Source organism: Aotus nancymaae, unplaced genomic scaffold (genome assembly GCF_030222135.1).
Source record: "Aotus nancymaae isolate 86718 unplaced genomic scaffold, 86718_ANA_hifiasm-v0.15.2.pri h1tg000010l, whole genome shotgun sequence".
Classification (NCBI taxonomy): domain Eukaryota; kingdom Metazoa; phylum Chordata; class Mammalia; order Primates; family Aotidae; genus Aotus; species Aotus nancymaae.
Window position 1 is genome coordinate 5,386,386 of NW_026988421.1, and position 18,065 is coordinate 5,404,450.

The window sequence follows — 18,065 nt, forward strand, 5'->3', positions numbered from 1 at the left end:
TAGCCTTTATTTAAGAGATGCTTTAATATCCTCAAGTGTGGAATGTGAACCCTATTTATATTAACAAAGTGATTAACAAGGTCTAATAGTGACAAAGAACTAAGAGCACTATTGCTAGAATTACACAAGTTCTAAATTTATTAAGCAGTGCTGTCTAACAGAAATATAACATGAGCTACATATGAAATTGTAAATTTTCTAGTAGCTACATTTAAAAAGTAGAACCTGTGAAATTAATTTAAATATATTTAATCCAATATATATAATACCACATTTCAACATGTAATATGTACAGACACCCAATCTTCAAAATTCAGTGTGTATTTTATACTTACAGCACATGTCAATTCAGACAAAACACATTTTAAGTGATCAGCAGCCACACGTAGTGCCACACTGAATAGGGCAGTTACAGAATATGAGTTAGGAGGCTTTACTGTCTAGGTAACAATTCCCTATTAGAATGCTGGAACTGTTTTAGAGAATGTATAAGTGCTCATCTTACTTGAGGATGCCTGCTTTTGTCCAACAATTTAAGACAGTTAAGAAGCAATGTTCTAATAGTTCCATAGTGTTTCTTATTTTGATTCTTCTTCATCATCATGTTGCAAGCAACCCTAAAAAAAGAGTTAATATCTTTACTGCCCATTCATCATTGTCTGCAAGACTCAAGCCTAGGAATGCTCTTGTTTTTTTCCAACAGACTAAGAGCTGTAAGAAACAACAAAACATTAACCTTTACACTTTATCCACCCACCCCCAAAACATTTATATTACGCTGTTCTAAGAAAGCTGAGTAATATTTGGTACCATGTGTATGTGTATTTTTCCCCATACTATGAAAACCTAAAAGCATTTAAAAGCCTTGGTTTGGATACTGAGGCTCTATGCTTTAAAACTTTATAGAAGGCTACTTCTTCATCTTAAATTCTTAAAGCACTCACTTATATAAGAGAATGGCCACTGGCATTGTGAATGGATTTTGGTATTTGTCTTCAGTTTCTTCACAAAGAGTAGTGAGGTCATAGAGCTTCACTATGTCACTGCCACTTGCTGGAAAGAAAAACAAGGAAGCCTCATTTTACAGCAGCCACCCAAATCATTTATTGTTCACTCAAAAATTATTTAATAGCCTACCTTTAAAGAGCCAATAGGTATGTCCTTCTTTGGTACAATTAGATTTCAAAAATGATAAAATATTCTGTGCAATGTCTTTTATGACTTTAGTAGAAAAATTAGAATTTTCCAAATTGGGAATTTCTTCTGTCTTTATCATTTCATATTTCTGTAAAACACAGACAGATGGAAGGCAGTTTAAGAGAAAACCCAAGGAAACAACACCTTTCTTTTTAAAAAGCAACCAAATACATAAGTCCTGCAAATAGAGACCTATGTAGCATGAAAGCGTTTAAACCAGTGGTTTTTAATCTTTTTTCTGCTCCAGCCTCCCAAAGGAATCTTATCCATCCCATCAGCAATGGCAGTTCACTATTGGGGTAATTGCAATGAGAATCACGACCAGATTTATAACCTCAGATTTAGGCATGATTTTTCTTTCTTTCTTTTTTTTTTTTTTTTTTTGAGACAGAGTCCTACTCTATCACCAGGCTGGAGTGCAGTGGCACAATCTTGGTCTTGGCTCACTGCAACCTCCGCCTCCTGAGTTCAAGTGATTCTCCTGCCTCAGCCTCCCGAGTAGCTGGGACTAAAGGCGCATGCCACCACGCCCAGCTAATTTTGGTATTTTTAGTAGAGATGGGGTTTCACCATGTTATCCAAATGGTCTCCATCTTTTGACCTCGTGATCTGCCCACCTCGGCCTCCCAAAGTGCTGGGATTACAGGTGGGAGCCACCATGCCTGGCCTAGGCATGATCTTCTGTTCTGACATGGAACAAATCATACGGAATACTTTTACTCCACTTTAATGATTTTCAACTGGGAAGATGGTAAATGCAGGTACACTTTACCCAGCAAGATTTTAAAATATATGTATTTCTGGCCTTTTCTTTCACTAGATACTAGAGTCAGTGGCTCAAGGAAAGAGAATCACTTGGGAAGTTTTTCTGGTAGACACTTCTCTTCCCTTCACTTGTGGAGCAGAGGGGTATGGAGGTGGCAGTAAAAGGAAAGGCCGCATGGACATTACTACCACTATTTAAAAAGTGCCCTCTCATTTTTCTCTAGTTTGTCTTCTGTGCACTTTCCTAAACACCTCCTACCACATTTTCTGAAGTACTCTAAGACTAGAAACTTCAAATCAATTGGGATGTAAGACCAAACACAATTGTCTGAGATTGGTTTTCGCCATTCTTTGTTCATCTGAAGCCCCCAATGTTGATTATTTCCTTCCTTAAAAACTCCTTTCCCATATTTTAATCTGCACTATTCTTGTTCTCCTTCTCTCTCTCTAAATGTCCTTCTCTTTTTACCCCTATGGAGAGGAGCTCCAATGTTTGATTTGAATAGATTCTCCTGGTGGCGAAATCTGACAGTATCTGGGCAGATTATGCTTCAATTTATTTCTGTAACGGCCAGGACTTCAAATGCTCACTGACCATTTTTATACTTTCCTCAAACTGAACATGTGACAAAAACATATTACCTTCCCTGTCTTATCAATTCAATGTCCTTATCTCGTTGAATGACACCACCATTATTCTAGTCTCTAAACCCTGGAATCCCCTTTGACTTCTCTTCCTCTCTGCCTCACTAATGCTTTATCTGCCTCTTTCTTTTCTCCTGCTCCCCACTCCCACCCAGCCCCATGCTAAATGTTGCAATTTAGGGAGATGGTATAACAGTGGTTCTCAATCAAGACTGCAAACCAGAATCATATACCAGACTTTCTGAAAAGACAGAAGTACAGATCCTACTGATACTGGAACACTGGAGGCCCAAGCAAGTACCTTTTTCAAGATGCCACAAGTGATTCTGATACACAACCAGGTTAAGAATCACTGGGTTGGAATATAATGGTTCAAAGCATGTCCTCAGCCAGAGAGGCACATATACTGGCACCACCACTCACTACTCATGTGACCCTGGGCAACTCACTTGAGCTCCTTGATCCTCAGTCTCTCTTTCCATCAAATAGGAATAACAGCATGTGAGGTAGCTAAGAAGATCAAATAAGGTAAAGCATTTAAAGCATTTAGCAAAGTGCTTGGATAAAAAAAGCACTCAATAAATGCTATCTATTCTTGCCACTGTTGATTCTTAACAGCTCCTCTCTAGTGGAAGTACATTACATTATTTGCAAAATGGTGCAATGCCTCTGGTTTTCTTGCCTCTAAGTCCTCCTTGTCTGTCCTATATGCTATCTCCAAATTAATATTCTAACACAACAAATTTCCCCTCCCAATGCAAGGACTGCACTGATTCCAGATTACCAACTGAACCAAGTCCATATTCCTCAGCTCAGCATTTAAGATCTCCATCACCTGACCATGACTTTTCCAACCTTATTTCCAGCTATTCTGCTACATAAATCCTGTGTTCCCTAACCAAATTTATTATCAATCCTTTCATATATTTATACTAGACTTTTAAAATCCAGCTCTTATTTTTTGAGATACTATCATTCAAGACTCGGTTAAGATGCCTCTTCTTCCACAAAGTCTTTCTTCCAGACCTAAATGGAAGTGCTCACCCCTTTCTCTGATTATCTGGACTTCTAATTCTTATCTGTCTCCTACTTTTCTCGCTGCACATTATTTCCCATTAGATTATGGGTAACAACCAAGCGTATTCTTTGTTTTCTTTCAACAATTATTTACTAAATTCTAAATTTTTTATTTTTTTGAGCCAGGGTCTCACTCTGTCACCCATACTGGAGTGCAGTGGCACAATCATAGCTCAGTGAAGCCTCAAACTCCTGGGCTCAAGTGATCCTCCAGCTTCAACCCCCCAAGTAGCTGGGATTACAGACGTGCACCACCATGCCCAGCTAAGTGTGTGGGTTTTTTCTAGTTTCATAGTCTCACTATGTTGCCCAGGTTGGTCTTGCACTCTCAGTCTCAAGTGATCCTCCTGCTTCAGTCTCCTGAGTAGCTGGGATTACAGGCATGAGCCAACACGCCTGGCTTCCCCCAACACTTAATGGGGATAAAGTATCTTCTAAATAAAATATGCTCAATAAGAATCTGCTACACAAGCTATCTACCATATGCAATTTTTACAAGACCTTTCCCCAAAACTTTGCATGTACTGAGCAGATATTTGCATAATGAAGAAACGCCTCCATTGTATAGATGCTTTCAGTTAATTATTAATGAGTGCCTGGCATTACAAATACAGGTTTTCACGTATTTATGAATTTCCTCCAAATTACCTGTAAAATTACACTCCTATAACATCTAGAATTACGTTATCACCAACATAAATGTGAAAACACTTAAATTCAGTTTATTCACAGCTATCTTCCCTGCCAAAAATGCACCTTAGTACTTTAGGGCCGTAAAAACTTTACTGAGGAACTCTCTGAACCAATTTGCATTTGAGAGATGAGAAAAATCACACTGTATCTTACCTGTACAATTCCATTTACATGAAAACACATCACAAGCTCTGGTACATTGCATATCAAGTTGTCCAACCAATAGTCAATTCCAGTTAGCACATTAATTGGTTTGTTGTTATCCCTAAAAATATACATTTCTAGTGTTATTTGGTTTAATTGAGATGTTCCTTAATGAATTATCTGAAACTCATTTCACCATTTAAGTATTTTAAGCTGTTCTCTCTAGACAGAAAATGCCATATATGCTTTCTTTTCTGATAAGGTATGCACATGTAGCTCAGTGGTTGTGCTATATTTAACATCTTTCCAAAAGCCTGCTTGTATTTCTAACCGACACTGATAAGTTTTCAATAATAGAAGAATACATGATAAGAAAGGACTGTGGGCCTACTGCCTGCTCCTAACACAACTTGAATAACAACTGACTACCATATAAGACTATGCCTAAGCTAGAATTCACACTGGCTAATGTCAACAAATACACATAGAGCATTAAGAAAAATGCTCACAAGTAGTCAGTAGGAAGCTCTCTAACTAATTAAATAAACTCTCTTGAATATTCTCACAAGTTGTAGATTCCGACCTAAGACTAGGCCAGTCCAACAAACCTCTGGCTCTATTCAATTAGGTCTAGAATGAAGATTCAGCTGTTGGACTTTCAGCATTTGTTGACAGAAGCTCCTTCCTTAACGTGGCCATTTCAACTGGCAGGAGAAGGAGGGAGGTGAAAAAACCTAGAGAAAGAGTTAGATGCCCAACTAGACAGAACACTGATTCTGTTTTTTGAGACAAGAGTCTTGTTCTGTCACCCAGGCTGGAGTGCAGTAGCACAATCTTGGCTCACTACAACCTCAGCCTGATGGAACACTGGTTCTAAAGGAAGAATTTAAATACAATAAACAAGGAGGGGTACAATGCTGGTTTACCTGAGACGTAAACTGACTGCTGGGTATCTGCCTCCCCCAAATATGGGCATGTTGGAGCCCACCAACATATGGATGTCTTCAAAGGTCCATAGAATATTCCGAACAAAATCATTTTTAAGACCCTGTGATTTAAAATAGGAAAGATTATAATAAACAGTCAATCTATACTTTTCCCCCATGATCTACAGAAAGACTAGAAAAAGGAGAAGACAAAGGAGACAAAGTCAGGTCCCAGAGCTATAAGATCACAAAGATGTTCAGAAAACAATTTTAGGACTAAGTGGATTTTTTCCCTATCAATTTCAACTTAGACTAGTTTTTAAATGATGAATTAGACTGGGGATTTGGTGTCTCAAATTGGACGCCATGGAAAGCATACCTTACTGTGCTCCCCGTCATTGAATAAAGTAGTCAAGTTTTGTTCTTTGGGTGCTGAGGCCACATGCCCCACTATGTATGAGGGTTCAAGAGGCTCACTTCCCTGTGAAAAGTGCAAGGATAAGGAGTGATTCTGCTGTCAACATTTCTTAAAATTGACCTACTTTTGAAGAGCATCACCTAAATATTCAAAGCACACACGTCAAATCTACCATTGTAAATTAGGACAATACAAATAATAACACTCTTCACTGGGTAGCTTGCTTTAGGTAATGATCCTACTATAGGAAGCTAATCACATTTAGATCTTAGTGAGACAGATTAAAGATTATTCTAAACTTTCAAAGTTTTTCATTCTTCTTTTTTTATGGTGCATCTGATTATCACTACTCTTTCAGCCTACTCCATCTATCTTGAGTTTAAAAATTCCTAAGAAACTGGCCGGATATGATGGCATGTGCTTGTAGTCCAGACTACTTGGGAGGTCGACATGGGAGGACTGCTTGAGCCCAGGACTTCGAATGCAGCCTGGGCAACATAGTGAGACTGTTTCTTAAAACAAAAAAGAAATCCTAAGAAATATTCCTCCACCCACAGTTTGAGATACTCTATTATCTTAATAGTCTTCAATTTAGCATTTCCTGATGTGTGTTCCACAGAACACTAGTTCCTGGGATACTAAATGCAAATTTTCCAGTCAGGTTTGATAGATGACATTTACCATCTACTCATGTTTGTGGAGTAACAATATTTATTGCTATTAAAACAATAAATATATATAATAAGCAATCCTGCAACAGAAAAATCTACTTTACCTTGTTAAAAACCAATGTTTCCCAAATTTATTTAATCTCAGAACACTTTTTTTTTGTAAGATATTCTTTGGAATACATTTTTTTTTTTTTTTTTTTTTTTTTTTGAGACAGAGTTGTGCTCTGCTGCCCGGGCTGGAGTACAGTGATGCAATCTCAGCTTACTGCAACCTCTGCCTCTCGGGTTCAAGCAATTCTCCTTCCTCAGCCTTCTGAGTGGCTGGGATTACAGGCAACCACCACCATGCATGGCTAATTTATTTTTAATTTTATTTTTAGTAGAAATGGGGTTTCACCATGTTGGCCAGGCTGGTCTCAAACTCCTGGCCTCAAGTGATCCACCCACCTTGGCCTCCCAAAGTGTTGGGATTACAGGTGTGAGCCACTGTGCCTGGCTTGGAATACATTTTGGAATACACTTAGGAAGTGAGCCCTTTGACATTGGGTAAACTCAGTCTACTACTCAATTTTCCAACCATTAGGAAAGTCGTACTTTCATTAAGAAATACTACTTTAAGCTTTTAATGTCGGTGCCTCAACGGAACCCAAGACAGGCATGTGTGTTGCTTATTCCACAAATGTCTCTTACTTGTCATCTGTGTGTGCCAATAGGCTTGGCATCCGCCTGGGAAGTGTGTGTGACTACAAGCACAGGTAGCTCTCTAGCACTTCCACTGTGCCTTGTCCTCTCCCTTAGGAGTCCTAAAAGAACTTTCAATTCTTTTTTATTATTTGTTTACACAGACAAGTTATCAACTTATGAACCAATTCTCAAAACACAGTTTGCCAGGCAGTTGCTTTAGTCAGAGTATGAGCTCTAGCTTATAATGTTCTCAATAAATGTCTGGCTTTAAGGTCATTCCACAGGCACCTGTTTAACCTCTATAACTGCTTAACAAAGGCCTCAAACCAGCACTTTTAGTTTTTGGAACAAGAATTGGTGCAGATAGTTTGCAGATATAAACAAATCTCTAAAGCTGAAATGTAGGCAGTGTAATATAAGTGTTCCATAAGAGACTCTTATGGCAGGCTAGCTCTGGATAGGGGCATACCACTGCTACAATGGTCTGACTGCTAGTAGTGCCTTGCTAACTGTGGGTGGAGTACATGGACACTGTGGAGTGCTGCTGGAGAAACAGGCCTCTGCAGGCAGAGAGATCTGGGTTTAAGCCCTAGCCTGAGAGTTTCACCAGCTGTATGACCATGTGAAACATCTTTTTATGAGCTTTAGTTTATTTATTTATAAACTGATACCATCAACATGTACAACATGCAGCTCCAAGGATGAAAAAAAACTTATACAAACATACATATCAAAGTACACGGCATAAGAGCTATTAAATAAATGACAGTTTGCTTCCTCCACATGCAAGTCTACAGTATCCCAAGTCTCCATGAGGTTTCACGATAATTCCTAAACAAGGTAAAGACAGAGTAACACTGGGAGAAGGGTGAGATGGGCAACAGGAGAGCAGTGTTTGTATTATGTAGTCTTTTTTCCCTTCTGAATCATAGAGCATCCCTACTTCTTGGTTGTTACCACTACGTGACTTGCATATTAATTACTTCCTTCCTTTTCCTTACATTTTTCTCACTTTTGAAAAAAATTTAAATTCATTGTAGAGTTTTATGGGACACTTTCTCTATTTTAAACCAACTGAAACTAAAATTGAGTGAAATGTATTTGCCACCTATAATTTGTGAAAATTGAAACAATCTGGTTGAATAGTGTTCAATATGTGGGAACACACAGCAAGAGGGAAGACAATTTATCAAGTTACAGATCTTATTATCTATTTATCAATCTATTTTTTTTGAAAATAGACATGCTACAATTTACATCTATGGCTTTATTTTATTATTTGATAGACACAATAAGGACAAAACTAAACAAGCAATAAGAAGAAACCAAGGGTGTTAAGAGAGAAAATAGACAACACAGTCCATTCTCTATTCCTTTCTAAAAGTCTTACAACATGCAAGTGGACTAAGACTCTGGAATTTTATCCAGAAAATCTTAGAGGGATATTCTAGACCTAACAATCTGACTAAAAGTTATGGTAAAAAGGTTAGAACTTAAATTACAAACAGGCTTCTGAGTCTCAATATTTGATAGGTGCTTCCTACGTATCTAAAGTTAAGAGTATGCTATATCTCTGAATAATACTCATCACTTTAAGGAGATAATCATTGATAAACATATCAGTAAGCTATTATAAAATAGTTTGACTTAATAAAAAAGTCTTATCTACCCACTTATAATAGCGCTTGTAAAATCTATTGTAAAAAACTAAAAAGTATTTTTCCCATTCCATAAATTGATAGAATTCTTTTCTGCCCCATTCCATTAAGCTGACAGAGTATTTCTTATTCCTGTTCTTTTTTTTAACAAGATGTTAAAAAAGGCTTTGTCTTCCTAAGGGAATTTCCAGAATTAGCATTTAAGTACTAACTTGACTGGAAGCACTGGGATCTTCAGAAACTGAAGAAGGCATTTCGAAGGGAGCAGGCCATGAAGCCCCTTGAGAATCACTTGTCTGATCTGAACTGGACGATTCCTGCTGTTCTGCGGTAGATGGGACAGGCTGAGCGGCTCCATCGCCATTGATACTGGCCAAAGCAGAAATAAAAAGAATTAGTTACTAAAGTAAACTTTATGCAACAGTCCACCAGTTTATAAAAACTACACTCTGTAATTAAGCATACATCTTACAAAAAAGAAATATGGACAAATCTTAACAATATCATAGGGGCAAAACTTAAATTATTACTTGTATAAGCTTCAAACTAAATTTTAGATCAGAATTCCATTTTTTCTCTTTAAAGATAAATAAGTAGCCAAGTACCTGTAATATAAAAACTTGGAAAGAATTGCCTTTTGATACCAGTGTTCTTTGCTCTTTTTCTTCCTCTGCCACTTCTGATCAATCAGTCTTTGATAAAACTCTTTCAACCATGTCCAATCTCCAGTCTGGATAACATGAGATATACATAATTAATACACACACATAGTCAAAACGATGTTACCTAGTATTATTTTATAGAAAAGACTCCTTTTATTTTTTGAATACAGTTTCATAAACACATAGTCATTAAAAACTTACCTTTCTGGGTCAATTCATGCCACCTTTCTTTTGTTTTTTTTGTTATTTAAAGGAAACCCCAGTCTTCCTCTTCTCCTAAGCCAGGGTGGGACAGCTGAGTCTTCTCCATAACATGTTCTTTAGCACGTGGAGTAGGTCCCGCTTTGCACACTATATTGAAATGATCTCTATATGCGTTCATAACCCCAAACAATGAACTGCTAAGGAGCAAGGCCTGTGATTTGTTCACTGCCACATCCCAAGAGCTTACCCAGTGCCTAGGCTCATACTCACACAATGAACTAAACTGTGGTCTTTTCAAAGGAAAGAGCCACTTATTTTAAATGTCATTTTAAATCACTATAACTTAATTTTCTTTATCAAAGCACTGTAGGAATATTCTTTAAAGACTGACTATGAACTATTTCTTGCCAGCTGAAGGAAAGTACAGAAATGGAGAGTAATCCTTGAGACATTGCAACAATGTTATTATATTTTTTCAAAAGTATCCATTCTCAACATGTGGGGAAAAACAGTCCTTTACCAACATACAATTTGAGAATCTAGGCTAAAGACAATCAATTAATTCTAATAACTGTAGCCATGCATCATTTAACAATGGGAATATATTCTGAGAAATGTGTCATTAGGTGATTTTTGTCCTGGTGTGAACATCACAGAGTGTTACTTATAGAAACCTGGATGGTACAGCCTACTACATACCTAGGTCATATGGTGCAGCCTATTGCTCCCAGGCTACAAATCTGTACATGTGACTGTACTGAATATCACAGGCAATTGTAACACCAGGGTATTTGTGTATCTAAACATTGCAAATATGCAAAAATACAATATATTATAATCTTATGGGACCACTAGTATATGCAGTCCATCACTGATTGAAATGTCTTTATGAGCACATGACTGTATTTATTCATAGGAACAGTTTTAACATTTTTCACATTTTGCAGGAGCCATGTTTCATGAGAATCTGTTTAAGGGAGACATCAAAGGATTTTTTTAAATTTTAAACTAGTCCCTTAAATTTCAGAGATTTTTCACAACTTTCTTCATTGGCTTCATCTTTTTTTCTTGTAAGAAAGAATCTGGCTGTTTGTATCAAAAAAATAATTTTCTTCACCATTCTCACTCTCTTCTTTTTTCTTCATTCAAGCTTTTCTATCTTCAATGAAACTTTTCATTTCTCGATTGCTGAAATACTCAACTACATTTCAACTTTGGCCATTCTCTGAAACAAAATCCTATTTCTAGTGGTCTTAAGTTGTTAAATAATGTTTTTCTGGATTTTTCACAAAAGCATTACCTGAGACGATCTCATAAAGAGTTCTTGAATATCTAGCTCATCTAGTAGGAGAGTCCTTCCTATGCGGTGTACCGCCATGCTCACGTGGGATTTGCTGTAGGGAATTTTCAGGAGTTTTTTTATGTTCTTAAAAAATTAAGAGAAAAAAATAGTTAAGAAAGACTGTTTTAGTGTGATTTGGAATCTTTTAAATTTTAACTTCATTCATTTGAAAGCACAACAAACCTTATTTCCTTAAGGTTATACAAACAGAACTTTAAACAAAGAGGTACATGCAAACACATAGAAGACAGAGCTTTCAAACCATAATCACGTACACTTTGAGTCACTTTATATTAATGACAAACATCTATTTTTACATAATAGAATTTCTTAAAGTTAAGGGTGTATACATCATACTGTTGTGCTGACTCAGACTTCTGGCATATCAGATAAAAGCCACTAAGGATAGACTTTAGTAGAAATATCATTTGTAACTTTCAACTGGTAACATATACAGAATAATCCCAAACATTATAATCAGTTTCAATTACTATCATTAAAATATAACCATCAGTATTAATATTATTACCACTGCCAGTGTTTGGGGATTGTTTCTTCCTCTTTAAATAAAGATGTGGTAAAGAATGATGCTTTAATAACAAAAAAAGATATTCAATAATCAGTCAGTTTTATCTTATCTCATTACTAATTTCTCAAGACTTGCATGCTTATATCATGTAAAACACAGCATGATATAAAACACCTAGCATAAAACACCCCCAAAATTACAGTAAGTGACAAATAATACTTACTTCAGAGTCAGAGACAACATCTACATCATTTCCCACTGAATCAATGAAGTCATATGCCATGCCAAAGCTACCAAAGAGAAAAAAGGCCACATGTTAAAACATAATGCTCATAATCATGCAAACAATACTGTAGTTCACTGCTTCTAGGATACACATTTTTCCACATTTTAACAACTCTGAAATCAGGGTATGTATCACCATTACAACTGGGAAGTTTCTCCTTCTTAGTGGTACATAAAATAATGGTGTGTCTTAAAGTCAGTGGCATCTTATATTTGAGAAAACGTGGTAATAATCATTAGAAGCATCCAGTAGGAAACATTTAAAATAAAAACAATTATTTTTAACTTTGTAATCACAAAACCCAAAAAGTCTCCAAGGGAAAACAGTGAGTTCAAGACTTTATTCTTTTTCGATAGAGAGAGAAGAAAAACAGTAACAGAAACATTTATCAGGATTTTACTTTCTGAGATTGTGTTTCTAGTGATATACCTCTTCTAAAAAATAGACATGAAAAAAAATTAAGCCACAAAAGGAAATGAAAAAAAAAAAGTTAATCAAGCAGCCAACTGATGCCACATACCACCTGAGGCACAGCTATAGTCTACAACCCTGAAAGGGACCTGACATCACCATTTTCCAATTACTAAATGGCAGAGTCAAGACACTTAAAGGACCGCCTAACTGCAAAGCATGCTTTGTGATTTACTGTATGCCTGAGCCAAATTATTTAGCTTCCGTTTTCTCGGGTGCAAAATAATTAACAGTGCCTCTCTTAAAGAGTGGTAAGAATTAAATGAGATAAGCATATAAACTTGGCACAGCATTTGTATAGAGTCAATATAATTATTCAAATTTCCTCACATATTAAAGTATGTTAACAAATCAAGATTGATTAAGCCATTCTTTTAAAAAATGATATTTGGGTTATTTCCAGCTTTTTGCTCCTATAAACGATGCTACAAACAAACAGCATTTTGCAAATGTAACTTTTATCTTCTGAGGCATTAGGATAATTTCCAAACTACCAGCTTGTAAAGTGGTAGCGTATTTGTGCCTCTTGCTACAAGTTACATAGAAATATTTTAGATTGAGTAGCTGAGAAGAGGGGGAAGAAAAAGAGAACCCTACACATTAGATAGCCTACAACAATATGGATAATAGTCCATTTTTCTCTATAGGACCTCAGGCTACTCTCTCAACTTTAAATACCATCAGCAGAATTTCCAGTGTCAAAGTCAAGGTGTAGGTCACTCAAAATGCTGGGTTTTTTTTTTTTTTTGAGATGGAATCTTGCTCTGTCACCAGGCTGGAGTGCAGTGGTGCAATGTCGGCTCACTGCAACCTCTGCCTCCCGGGTTCAAGCGATTCCCCTGCCTCAGCCTCACCAGTAGCTGGGACTACAGGCGTGTGCCACCACACCCAACTAATATTTTGTATTTTAGTAGAGATGGGGTTTCACCATGTTGGCCAGGATGGTCTCAATCTCCTGACCTTGTGATCCACCTGCCTTGGCATCCCAAAATGCTGAGATTATAGGCATGAGCCACTGCACCCAGCTAATGCTGAGTTTTTAAATCTGGCCTTTCCAGATCAGACAACCCGCCACCCTTTAATGAAAAACTCCACAGGAAAGATGAAGCAATGTTCAGGGTTTCCCTCCTCACGCACCAAGTTGATCCTTTGTATTCACATATTCAAAAGGTATCCAAATTGGCTAAAATGAAAGGGCTGATTGAACTTTGGCAGTCGAAACTCATCTTTGCTAATAACATGATGTAGACTTGAAAGCAGCATATGCAACTGATATTGTATGTACATCTTCATACTGTAACATCATCTGTTATCAGGAGAATAAAAAGCCTTTGAAAATCAAATATGATCTTTCTCTAAAGAGAAATCTCGGCAAGTTAATGGGCATTACAAACTGAATTTAAAAGCATATAAGAGTTTTAAGTGAGGGTGGAGGGCAGGTAAAATTGCCACTGATTAATATTTACCTTGAAAATGGCTTGCTTTTCTTGCTGTTACCAAGAATTGTAGTTCCTGCAGGCCCTAGTTTGGCACTCTCCCGTAACCAGTTGGCAGGTGGGAGTTTCAAGTCTGTTTTCTCTTCAAGGCGTGCAAATGCTGTTCGAGGAGGGGCAGAAGAGTATTTCACCACAGCTCGGCTCTTCACTTCATTGCCTCCAAGAAATAAAGCTGATCCCTAATTAACATATTGGATGAAACTTTAATGAACATTACTAGGAAAGAAAAATCTCACCTTCATAAAAAGAAAATAAAAACCTGTCACACCAGACTTCACAAGAAACATATGCCACGTTACTAACAGCACTTAATAATTAATTCCAGCATTAATGGTAACACTTGCTTAGTTCTTTAACACCAACTTCAAAGAAAAAAGAGGAGTGAAGGAGTATAATGGTTATGGTTATCAGCTAGAAAAGGGACCACCCCCTCTATCTTTTAAAATTTATTCATATAAAGTGGAGAGGCAGAAACCCAGAAGACTCAATGATGTTATGTTAATTAAGTGCAAACTTTAATAAAGCCTATTTTCAGTATTAAAGATGTATTTTAATTTTTTTTTTTTTTTTTTTTTTTGAGACACTGTCTCACTTTGTCGCCCAGGCTGGAGTGCAGTAGAGCAATCATGGCTCAGTGCAACCTCCGTTTCCAGGGTTCAAGCAATTCTCTTGCCTTAGCCTCTCTAGTAGTAGCTGGGATTACAGGAGTGCACTACCACGCCCGGCTAATTTGTGTATTTTTAGTAGCGACGGGGTTGCACCATGTTGGCCAGGCTGGTTTCAAACTCCCCGACTTCAGGTGATCCACCCACCTCAGCCTCCCAAAGTGCTGGGATTACAGGCGTGAGCCACAGTGCCTGGCCAAAGATGTATTTTAATGTTAATAACACATCATTCATAAAGTAGTCTGGTAAAATATTTCGCCCTTTTTTGTTTTAATGTAAATATTTAGTAATTGATGCATCGGTTCATTTCGCAAATACTCTTGAGTCTCTAACTTCATGGCAAGGCACTGGGGGTTCGTTTCTCACAGCCTGCACTTGCACACTCCCAAGGTAAGTTCAGTGTCTGGGTTCAATATTCTAATCTTTCACGCAGTCCCTTTTCTGCCTGGCAAAAATTTTGCACCTTCTGTGAATTAGTTCGGTCTCATTCTCGGAGAGTGACTCCCTGGCACCTTTTCTTCCCACCAGCTTTGCAGGACTGTCCCACATTTTGGAACAACATATTTACATGTACCTTCCTTGAGAGCAGAGATCGTGTCTAACTCACCTGTCGGCTACCAGGACTGCTTTTAATATGAATACCTGGCGAAAGGAACACGGACTTCCACTCCCTATTTCGGGGATGTCAGGAAAGCACAGAGAAGACTCCAGAATCTGCCGGGAACCGAGGCATCCCTCCCGGGTGGAGCAGGTCCTCGGCTCCTGGACCTGGCAGACTCCCCTCCGCGGAAGACTCACCTGTGCAGAAGGTTCCTCGGATTCTCCCTGTGACAGGGGGCTGAGCCCTCCTCGAGCAGCGACGCCGGCCGGCGGCCCCTCAGCTCCGGCTTCCTTGGGATCCCCCATCACTTCGATCCAGGGCAGGCGAAACGAAGCGGGAGCGGAGGAGCAGCAACACGAACTCGGGCCCAAAGCAGGGCAAGCGCCCCAGACGCTCCGTGGAGCGCACTTCCGGTCTCTGCCAGGAAGAAGTAGCGGTGACGCTCCATTAAATCTCGCGAGCTTCGTACATAGGCCCGGCCCCGCCTCCCGCTGCAGTTGCCACCTTCTCGGATGGGGCGGGAATTATAGTGCGCCTGCGCTTGTTAGAACGTCTACGGGAGATCACTTCTCGCGGTATCTGACTCCTAGGCTCCGCCCTCTGCACGCCGCTCGCGAAATCTGACGCTCAGGCCCCGCCTCCCGCACGTCTTTGCTGGCAAACAGTTCTGGGGGCTGCCGGAGGTCGCAGGTAGTCTCCGCGTGGGAAGGGGGGTGCCGCAGTCAGCGCACCTGGTGGCTCCCATTACGAGAATTAGCGAGGGGTTCCCGCTCTTTCTTCCCTAGGCTTCAGTGCCCCCTCGTTTCACAGGTGCACCCCGAGGGCCCAGAGTGGAAAGGGAGCCAGCCATCTCAGACTGGGCGCCCTGCACGCCTTTTAGTGCCCGTGTGGCCCCGTCTTGCGTGTGGGAGCGGCGGGACTTCCGGGAAGGGCGCTGGGACGCGCGGACGAGGCCCTTCGCGTTTAGGGAACGGGTGGCTTTCGGAGGCTCCTGGGGGCCCGTCATGCCCGCTGCTTGCGGGGCGTCCCAGGTGGTGCGGGGCCCCTGAGACGCTGCACCTGGGGCCTCGTAAAGCGTCGGTTTCCATTCGGGCGCTCCGGATGGTCTTGAGACTGCATTTCTCCCAGGTTGCCAGGAAACTATGCCACAACTTTTGAGTAGCGAGGAGGTGGGGAAATAGCCCGGGCCGTTTGCAGGCTTTGAAGGTCCAGGCTCTCTGACTTTCCCACTCCTCAGTGTCATCTCAAACAGTCAACGCAGCCACATCCGTCATACAGTACATGTTTTGTAGTAAAAGTGTTTTGTTGTGCCGTAAGATGCGGAAAGTGTTTTTAAAAGTTGGCTCTTGCAGTTTGGCTGTGTCAATTTGGAATTCACACTTGGCTCTGATAACTCACTATCCTGTCCGTTTTCAGGAATGCTCCTGATGAGCAAGCGTTCAACTTACAAATTGCTTTCAAATATAACAAAACAATTTTATGAATTAAACAGTCAATTTGATATAATCGTGTATTTTGTAGACATTTACTTCAAGCATGTATTAATTTTGATTTTTATCATTTTGTTTGAATGCTGCAGCCAATAATTCCTTTTTTGGGTTTTGCAAGTTATGCATTGTTTGTTATGGTGTAAAGTTGAGCACAGTATCTGACACTGGGAGGAGGATGGTCAAATCTGGTTTTGATACATAATAAACCCTGTGCAACCATAAACTTGTTTTTCAGGAATATTTAAGAACATTTAAATTGGATATCATATAATGTTAAAAGATAAGTTTTTAAAAGCCAATGTGCACTATTATCTTAATTTAAAAAAGTCTCTATTTCTGTGTCTGTGTCCACAAAAACAGATCTCTTAATAAAATGAAGCGATTTAAAATGTATTCTTTAACAGTTTCTTTTCCTAGTTTTCTTTTTATTATATGTAATTTTATTAAGCTGTTACACACATACATAATTCAGCTTGTGATAATCTTTAAATTCTGTTGTTTTATTGTATAATTTTATCTTTGTAAGAAGGAAATAGAAGTGATTCTTTTCTCAGGACTCAAATATTTTGCATGCTTCTTGAGAAGTGAGTGCCTAGACATGTGTTGATGACGCTTAGTGGGAAAATGTGCTGGAAATAGGCTTTGAAAAGACAAACAGTGAAACAACCGGAAACTCAGTACAGAAACGGAGGTTGGCAGCACACAGAGAATAATGGTTGCTGAGAGTGTCAGGTCAAGAGGACCAGGGACCCTCGGGCCTGACTGTGGAGGAAAGCCGGAGTCGAGGCTGGGTCTCCAGCAGCCACAGACAGGACCAAGGTTACTGTACTGTAATTTAGTTCTTAAAGGAGCATGATCCCTGAGGGCTGGAGCAATTGCGCACATCTGGGTTACATAAAATTTATATATGCCTCTTGCTCTAAGGGCTTATTATTTTTTTTCTTTTTCCCTAGTCAAACACTTTAACATGCTGCTGGAGCTCATAGTGGTCAGGGAAATTTTTTAAAATAAGTGGGGGAAAAAAACCACTTTTACATGGTGTAGCATTTTTTAAAAAGTTATTGTCACTTTTTAATATAGGAGATTGAAATATTTTGTGGGAAAACATGGAGGGTAAGTCATGACTTTTAGAATTTCAAGTTTTCAGACACTAGTTGATTTTCATTTTTATATTGTACCAGTGCCTGCCTGTTTCCTCCATCTCTGTCCTCCCACCCCAGGCCATTTGGGATGTACTCCGTCATCCATGGCCTGCTCTCCCTTGTCTGTGTAGTTATCCTGGCTCTTGGAACTACTCATGGCTCTCATGTGTTTATCTGTCTCTTAAGTGCCTGATGCTCTAGCTACTAAGAATGTTTGATGAATGAATGAGCAACATGCTTGTTGTTTGCTGCTCCAGCTACTTGTTCCATAGCTCCACGTTTGCTGGTGCTTTCCTCTG

At 39.0% G+C, this 18,065-nt stretch overlaps 1 protein-coding gene across 3 annotated transcripts in view; it reads right to left on the reverse strand.

Annotated features, from left to right (window-relative positions):
* EDRF1 (erythroid differentiation regulatory factor 1) overlaps positions 1-15,536 on the reverse strand; it is a 44,526-nt gene extending 28,990 nt beyond the window's left edge. Inside the window, exons 1-12 of one of the 3 annotated variants that reach the window (XR_010341726.1) lie at positions 15,332-15,532; positions 13,839-14,047; positions 11,839-11,905; positions 11,045-11,170; positions 9,484-9,608; positions 9,091-9,247; positions 5,827-5,928; positions 5,448-5,569; positions 4,531-4,642; positions 1,138-1,285; positions 945-1,053; positions 506-617 (exon numbers count right to left, since the gene is read on the reverse strand). Coding sequence is in view for 2 of the 3 variants with exons in the window: in XM_012453375.2 (XP_012308798.1) it covers positions 506-617; positions 945-1,053; positions 1,138-1,285; positions 4,531-4,642; positions 5,448-5,569; positions 5,827-5,928; positions 9,091-9,247; positions 9,484-9,608; positions 11,045-11,170; positions 11,839-11,905; positions 13,839-14,047; positions 15,332-15,439 (1,497 nt within the window). In the remaining variant the exon portion in view is untranslated. Of the gene's footprint in view, positions 1-505; positions 618-944; positions 1,054-1,137; positions 1,286-4,530; positions 4,643-5,447; positions 5,570-5,826; positions 5,929-9,090; positions 9,248-9,483; positions 9,609-11,044; positions 11,171-11,838; positions 11,906-13,838; positions 14,048-15,331 lie in introns of all 3 variants that reach the window. The other 2 variants (XM_012453375.2, XM_012453376.2) reach the window with 2 other exon arrangements.
* Positions 15,537-18,065: the final 2,529 nt, after the last annotated feature.